General features: G+C 38.0%; 1 protein-coding gene across 1 annotated transcript; it reads right to left on the reverse strand.

Annotated features, from left to right (window-relative positions):
- Positions 1–6,776: 6,776 nt before the first annotated feature.
- Positions 6,777–7,694, reverse strand: LOC126060878 (olfactory receptor 143-like). Its single transcript, XM_049857239.1, is given in 1 exon segment — positions 6,777–7,694. A coding segment is annotated over 1 exon segment (918 nt).
- Between the last annotated feature and the right edge of the window lie 1,051 nt (positions 7,695–8,745).

Raw genomic sequence — 8,745 nt, forward strand, 5'->3', positions numbered from 1 at the left:
GTTGGTTCACTGGCAGAGTTCTCACCTTCCAGGCGGGAGACCCAGGTTCCGTTCTAGCCAATGAATCTCAATCACAGCCACCATTCATCTGTTGGTGGAGACTTGCATGTTGAGGTGTGCACGCTGCTGTGGAGCTAAACAGGTTTCAGCAGAGCTTTCAGACTAAGACAGACTAAGAAAAAAGGCTGGCAATCTACTTCGGAAAATCAACAAATGAAAATTCTGTGGATCACAAAGGTCCAATGCTGTTGTACTTGGTGTCCCCATGAGTTGAGGGCCAATTCAAAAAGAGCTAACAACAAATAGTGATATGGGGAGACAGAGACTGAGGCTTCTACTGGTGTGGTGACCATAAGGGGTTCCCTGCCTAGCCTTCCTCCATCACAGACCGCAGCATGTAACACTACACGCTGTTCTCCTCGGGTTCCTTAAAACACAAATTTCTCCAGCAGCTCCATGGAGCCCTTGTGTATACTGGGCACTGTTCTCCTCTGCATTTGGCTGCAAGAGCTGGCATCCAGGTGCTGGAGCACCTAGTTCATTGAGTAGAAGAATGGAGCAGTGAGGGCCATTTTGTCTCATTGTTCTTAGTTTTTTTTTTTTTTTTTAATTGCCTGCCAAATCCCTGGATATGCTCTCACAACCAAAACAAAACAAATAAATAAATAAATAAACAGTTTCCATCTAGTGAACTCTGACTAGTGGCAGTCCCCTCATGTCACAAAGTAGCACTGTGCTTCATATGGTCTTCACAGCGGTTACCTATGGGGAGCAGATCATTAGGAATTTCTTTTGAGGCACATCTGGTTGTGTTCAAACTGCTAACCTTTCTATTAGTGCCCAAAGCTTTGCCGTTAGCACCACCCAGGGACTCCTGCTACCACAACAGAACCAACCCCTTTATTCTTGACTTCTCCAGAGACGCTTTCTCTACTACATCCTGCCAGAACAATCAGACTGAAACTACAACTGTGCCAGTCCAAACCTGATTGTCCAGGGGCAATACTTCAATCCATAAACCCACTTGCCACACTGGCTGCTATGCAGTGGTTGGAAAACTCTGTCCCAATCTTTATTCATGAAGGAGGAAGAATGAGAAGTTTGGATAGAAGAGCCTAAAATCCTATCCATTTATAAGTCAGCCTTGGCGCCATGTCGAATCAAGGGCCTGATATCATTTCGATTCCTTTAGACAGATCATGGAATCACAAAGAGACATCATTCCATAAGCACCAAAATAGTAGCCTTCTGAGATGTATAGGTTCTTGTTTTCCCTGAGAAGGTAAACCTTGGGCTATTGCCTGTTTAACTTAATGTTACCTAGACTTCTTTAAACAAGTGCATGTATAAAATTAATATAATTAAACTTGTATGTAAATGCATTTTATATGCCCTTAACTTGTTAATATGGCATTGGATATAAGTAAAACAAAGTTTTCCAATTTAAATTGTTAGGAAACAGCTATGACCTAACAAAAGTATAAGAAAGATGCATACGACATAACTTTGTCTTTAAGAAATTCACAAAATTACAGATACAAAACTTCCAAATATTTTATAGTTGTAAAATAAGTTTATAGGTCCTAAAATTATTTTACATCTAATTTTCTAATGTCAATTTAAAAATACTAGGTTTGAATTTAAATAATTTAGTTATAAATATTATAAAATGTAACAGTAACTAAAAAATTAGGTTTGTCAGATATCCCATGAATATAGATTCAACTAGTAAAATGAGTCTGTTGACTTCACAGAACTGAGCTAGGTTGCTTGCTGACTCCCACTCCATCACGGAGTACTGGGACTATGCTATAGTACTCAGGCCACAAGTTTTGTGCTTGTTATCTGCAATGCACTTTTTTTTTTTACATTTTACTTTTTTTGTTAAGTACCAAAAATTTATACATATGGAACTACATTCCTTATTTTACATCTTTGTTAGAACATGTGAACTTTCAAAAACATGTACTTTAGAGAAAATGTCAGACAAAACCATTTTAAGTTTTCCTTTTAACCAGACACTTTAATGAATATAGACAAAAGAATAATAGATGCAGATAGAAGGAATTCAGATTCTGTTTGGGAAATAAAGTTTTACCCAACATTATGACCATGAGAGAAGTATTAAATAAATATAAATACCTGATGTTTTTCTCTCATAGTATTAATTTTAATCAGATTTAAGTAAAGTTTTTAATTGGCATAATTATATTCTAAAGCTATTCTGATAAAACAGCATTTTCAAATTTTCAAAAATCATATACCTTTTGATAAACATCAAAAAAACAGTGATACTACTTTGGTGAGTGGCATCTGGGGTCTTAAACACTAGCAAGTGGCCATCAAAGATGCATCAATTGGTCTGAACCCACCTGGAGCAAAGGAGAATGAAGAACACTAAAGGCACACGGTAAATATGAGCACAAGAGACAGAAAGGGCCACATAAACCAAAGACTATATCAGCCTGAGACCAGAAGAACTAGACGGTGCCGGGCTACCCCATGGCTGCCCTGACAGGGAACACAACAGAGAATCCCTGATGGAAGAGGAGAACAGTGGGATACAGACCTCAAATTCTCATAAAAAGACCAGAATTAATGGTCTGAGACTGAAGGACCTGAAGTCATGGTCCCTGGACCCTCTGTTAGCCCAAGACTGGAACCATTCCCAAAGCCAACTCTTTAAACAGGGTTTAGGCTGGTCTATAAGACAGAAAATGATACTAGTGAAGAGTGAGCTTCTTGTCTCAAGTAGACACATGAGACTATGTGGGCAGCTCCTTTCTGGAGGTGAGATGAGAAGGCAGAGGGGGAAAGAAGCTGGCTGAATGCACACAGGAAACACAGAGTGGAGAGGAGGGGTGTGCTGTCTCATCAGAGGGAGAGCATCTAGGTGTACATAGCAAGGTGTGTATGCTTTTGTAGGAGGGACTGATTTGATTTGTAAACTTTCACTTGAAGCACAAGTAAAATAAAATGATTAAAAAGTAAAAACCAGGGATACTGAATTATATCCCCTGACACAGATGTGTCCTCTGGGTGTCATGACCTCACGGAAAATAGTTTTGGATAGTACTTTATCTTCTGTGTAACACACAATAGAAGATTTTGTAGAGTTCTATTTTCAATTGTTTTTATTATGAATAACTTTTTTCTTCTGTTTCCAAATTTCAAATGATAACATAATATCTAATAGGCTTTTTAAAGTATGTATTCTGTATGGAAACTATGACATGCCTCCTCAGGGAGTCCTGTCCCCAAATCCTCAATCTCACCATCACAGGAAGTAATTGCTAGTATTATATATATATATACACACTCACATATACATATATAGTTGTGAAAATTTATTCAAATCTTTAAAATCAAACATCTCTAGGGCCATGTGTATTTCTCTAGTTTGACATCAAAACCTCATTGGTGATCTCTCAAAGCCATCTTGGCTGAGAATACCATTTCCTCCACTTTCTTCTTTTTTAAAAAATAAATTTATTGCGCTTTTGTTTAGAGTTTACATAGGAAATTAGTTTGTCATTTAACAATTTCTTTACATATTGTTCAAAGACATTGGTTACATTCTTCACGATATATCAGCATTCTCATTTATTCATTTTGGTTGTTCTTTTTCCATTACTCTAGCTTCCCTGTTGCTCTTTGCTTTCTCATCTTTGCTCTAGGGTAAGTGTTAACCATTTTGTTTTCATCTAGATAATTATTTTGAAAAGCAAGTACTCAATCTGTCATTTGGCTGGAAAGTGATCTCTGGGAGTGTTTTGAGTTCCAAGTTTGAAGAGTATCTCAGAGCAAAAGTCTCTGGAGTTCAACTAGCCTCTTCCAATTCAGTAAGTCTGGCCTTTTTTTTTTTTTTTTTTTAGGGATTTCCATTTTGTTCTACAATTTTCTCCCATTCTATCCAGGACCATCTATTAGAGTCCCTGGTTCAAATGGGTGGTAGTGGTAGCCAGGCACCTTCTAGTTCTTCTGGTCTCAAGGTAGGTGATGTTGTTGTTCATGTAGACTATTGGTTCTGTAGACTAGTTTCTTTTTTGAATCCTTGGTTTTCTTCTTTCTCTTTAGCTCCAGATGAGTAGAAACCAAGAGCTGTATCTTATATGGCTGCTCGTAAGCTTTTAAATCCCAGACACTACTCAAAAAACTAGAATGTAGAACATTGTGTTTATGGACTATATTATGTCAGTTGACTGAGTTTTCCCACAGGACTATGGTCCTAAGCTCTCAAACTCAGTAGACCAATCCTGTAAGGTGTTCGGTGTTTGGTTGTGTCTAGGAAGTATCCTTAACTGTACCCCCATGTGCTTTACTTTATACTTGAAAATATATGCAGCATAAATTAACATGTATATACATATGCTATAGTTATTCATATATGTCCTCCTATATGGTTTTTTTTAATATGGTTTTAAAAAACATATTGTAAACTTCTGGGAACATAAAAGGGTAATTAATATAGTATCAGAAGAACCTTGTGATAAGTTTTTATATCAGTAATAATTTATATTATCCTCATTGAAAACCAGAAACCCTGGTGGTGTAGTGGTTAAGAACTATGGCTGCTAACTAAGCCAAAAGTTCAAATCCACCAGGTGCTCCTTGGAAACCCTAGGGGGCAGTTCTGCTATAACCTATAGGGTCGCTATGAGTCAGAATCAACTCAAAGGCAGTGGGGTTTTATATATATGTATGTATGTTATATATACACATATACACATATACACATATACACATATACACATATACACATGTACACATATACACATATACACATATACACGTGTACACATGTACACATGTACACATGTACACATATACACATATACACATATACATATATATATTTAGGATCCTTGGTGTCACAGTGGTTAAGAGCTCATTTGCTAACCAAAAAGTTGGCAGTTTGAATCTCCCAGCTGCTCCTTGGAAACCCTACGGGGCTGTTCTACTCTATCCTATAGGGTTGATATGAGTCAAAACTGACTTGATGGCACCTAACAAAAACAACATACATATTTACGCATATTTATATATGCATGTAACCTAACACATATATTTTAGTTGTTATTATTGTTGTTGCAAAATATATATCCCCCAATGAATTCTTTTTTACAAATTTCCACATAAATTGTTCATTGACATTAGTGACATTTGTCATAAGTTTTCGCTCTTCTTGTTAACTTGTGCTCAAACACTCGCCTTTACTATGGTTCTGCTGTACTCACTATTTCCTCTCTCATAGCCACATTTCCCATCACCAACCCTAAAAGAAACAACTCTCTAAGTTCTAAAGTTTACTTACCCCTCCTCCACTACTCTCCTGGGAAAACACCAATGAACAGTGGTTTCTCTGTATCTGATCTTGTCTTCTTGTAAAAGAGGGATCACATAATCTTTGTCCTTAAATATTTGATTTATTTCACTTAGCAGCGACCTCCACTTCAAACCCATTCTTTTACAATTCTCTTTTTCTTTCCTGCTATTCTTTCCTGGGATAAACAATGGGTTCAAATACTGGGCTCTGCAACATTAACTGTGTGACCTTGAGCCAGTCACATAATCAATTCCTCATCTGGAGGACAGAACAAGTAGATACACGTTTCAATAAGATTGATAAGAATGCCACACAAAAATAGACCATAGATTTAATTTTCTCTTTGAAGAACAAAAGAGAGAAGTCTACTTTACATATTGAGAGATTAAATCCCAATATGACAAGGTCCTTGCTAAAATGATTTTGTTTATTAAAAATAAAAAAAAAGAGGGAACAGACCTTCTTTTGTAAAAGGAAAACTTTGCTACACAGCTGAGCAAACGAAAAAGTTTGACATTATACTTGACACTCTATTCTGTAGCCAAGGATAAAAAAATAGTGCTGTGTAATTTTAATCATGATCTGTATGAATCCCAGAGAATTTGTGGAGAACAAAAAAAATCCATAATGTGGAAAATAACATTTGTTCCACTGATACAAGTACCAGTCAGTGACAATGTCAATTCTATTTATGACAACACATCATTGTCCAAAACAATAAAAGAGAGACAATCAAAAGAACCTCCTGTAATTTTCCGCATAGGTGTGGTTTGTGCAAGGTGAACACAGTGGTGACCCTCAGCTATACTCACACATTCTAAAGGACAGTAGAACCATGATTCAACAAGGTATTCTTAACATTACAAACATGAGAGTGAAAATCCAGAACAAAAACTGTTACCAAAAGGACCATGAAAGATTTTGGAAATTTTTACTACTGCACTGTGTCTACAATTTTTGTCACCACCTTCTCTGTCTTAACGCAATCATAAGTTAAAACAAAACAAAACAAAAAAATGCTTGAAACAGAAAAGTATATACAATTGTTTCAGGGAAAGCAAGAAAGACACGAGAGGTCACTCAGCATCTCACTCTGCAGTTCACACTGGGTGGGAAAGAAATACACATTCATAACTAAAAGGCAGTATTATCTTTACACAGAAAAGAAATGAGTCTAGTGTTTCCCTCGATACCAGGAATAACAATCAGGTGGGCCACCTTGGGATTGGAATGATCCTGAAGTTCAAGAACAGGTAAACATGGTTACAGTACCTGATGAGAAAAGACATTAGGGTAAAAATCTTTCCAAGAATACTTTAGAAAGAAAGATGAACAGAAGAAAAAGGACAATAGGGGCAAAAAGATGAAGAGAAGGAGAAGACACAGCGATGGAGGCAGGCACTAAGGTGGCACTTCTGCTTGTGCTCTGTTTGTAAATCTCTTCAGAGTTTTATTTTAGAGCAAGTTTGACATCCTTGTTTCTGAGGCTATAGATGAGGGGATTCAGCATGGGCACCACATTGGTGTAAAACACTGAGAAAAATTTTCCCTGCTCCACAAACCCAGCAGATGATGGTTTGACATGAGTGAGCCTTCCAAATCTATAGAATAGACCAACAGTTATTATGTGGGAGCCACAGGTGCTGAAGGCTTTGGACCAACCCTTAGGAGATGACATGTGAAGGATATTGAAAAGAATCAAAGCATAAGAGAGAAAGATAATGAGGCCGGATACTGTGACAACTATGCCTACAATAATGGAAACCACAAGCTCATTGGCATAGGTGCTGCTGCAGGAGAGCTGGAGGAGCGGGAAGATGTCACACATGTAATGGTTGATGATGTTGGAGTCACAAAACATCAATGTGATTATAAACCCAGTGTGTACCATGGCATCAGCAAACCCCATCATATATGAACCAAACATCAACAGGGAACAGAACTTAGGGGACATGGTGACTGTGTACAGCAGGGGCTTGCAGATAGCCACATAGCGATCATAGGCCATGGCTGTCAACACATAGCACTCAGAGCTGACAAAGAAGCAGTAGAAAAATAGCTGAGTCATGCATCCTGTAAAGGAGATTATTTTCCTCTCTGAAATAAAGCTCATCAGCATTTTGGGAGTAAAGACAAATGAATAGCAGAGGTCAATGAAAGACAGATTGAAGAGGAAAAAGTACAAGGGGGTGTGAAGGTGGGAATTCAGACAAATCAGGTTAATTAAGCTCAAATTCCCCATGACAGTGACCACATAGTTCACCAACAACAGACAAAACAGGGGCAGCTGGAGCTCAGGTTGGTCTGTTAATCCCATAAGGATAAACTCAATCACTGAGGAGTCATTTTTCATAGCCATTCACTTCATCAGTGTGGTCTGTGTGAAGAGAGGTAGAAGGTGACATTAGCAATGAACTCTTGTTCCCTGTCTACAGAGGGAGAGATGGAGTTGCTGTTTACAAACTCAGAATTGTCTGAAGACACAGAGTAAGGCATCTAAGAAGCCTGATTCCTATGGTGATTCCTTTGGGTTACCCATTTTCCCCTACTTTTTGCCCTTACTGGGTGTCTCTGTGTTATAAAAATTCTGGTAGGTCCCCAATGTCTCTGGACATCATTTCTTCCTTTCTACTCAGTGTAATCCCTCAGTTCCTTCCCCCTAAGAATTAGGACTAAAAGGGGCAACGAATAGTGATGTTTCCCAGAACCATTTATGTAATTGAGACTTTGAAAGGAACTTATCGAGGCAGAGGTGATTCAATACTCACCTCTTTTTCCTGTAGTCATCACTGCTGCTGGTGTTTCCTACTCACTGTCCTGAGGGGAACAAAGTTTGATGATGAAGGAGGCAATAGTCATGAGCTCAGTCCTCAGTCTTTGACATGCTAGAAGAGGGATTCTAGGGTATGCTGTATAATTTGTATTTGAGAATTGACCCAGAAGGTGCTCTTAATTTGCAAGGAGTAAAACAACTACCTTATATGAGCCTCCAAAATAATCATCCTGCTTCAATGGGGATATATTTCATGCCCTGTAGTTCTGGAGAAATGGATGAGTAGAGCAGAATTTATTCTCTCCCTCATGATTTCCTCCCATGTTTGATGAGCCTCTTGGGTATAGAAATTACTGAGCCTGTGTTTGCATCCTATGTCATAAAACTAATATTGGATCCTTTGAGACTCAATGTGCTACTCCATTTATAATATCACACCAGGAATTCTAAATTCCCAGAGCAGGAAAATGAGTGGCCTCCTTTGTCACTCCCCTGGTTATTCCCCCGGAGTCGACGACACACAGCTGTTAAAAAGGAATATTCAGGGGTATTGTTACTTGCTGTTAGTAGTGCTTTTTATGATTCCATAGGATTTCCTAGAAAAATAACAAATTGTTTCTTTAACAGTATATGTGTTTGTGGATTT

The sequence above is a fragment of the Elephas maximus genome, chromosome 17 (assembly GCF_024166365.1).
Source record: "Elephas maximus indicus isolate mEleMax1 chromosome 17, mEleMax1 primary haplotype, whole genome shotgun sequence".
In the NCBI taxonomy this organism is placed as follows: Eukaryota; Metazoa; Chordata; class Mammalia; order Proboscidea; family Elephantidae; genus Elephas; species Elephas maximus.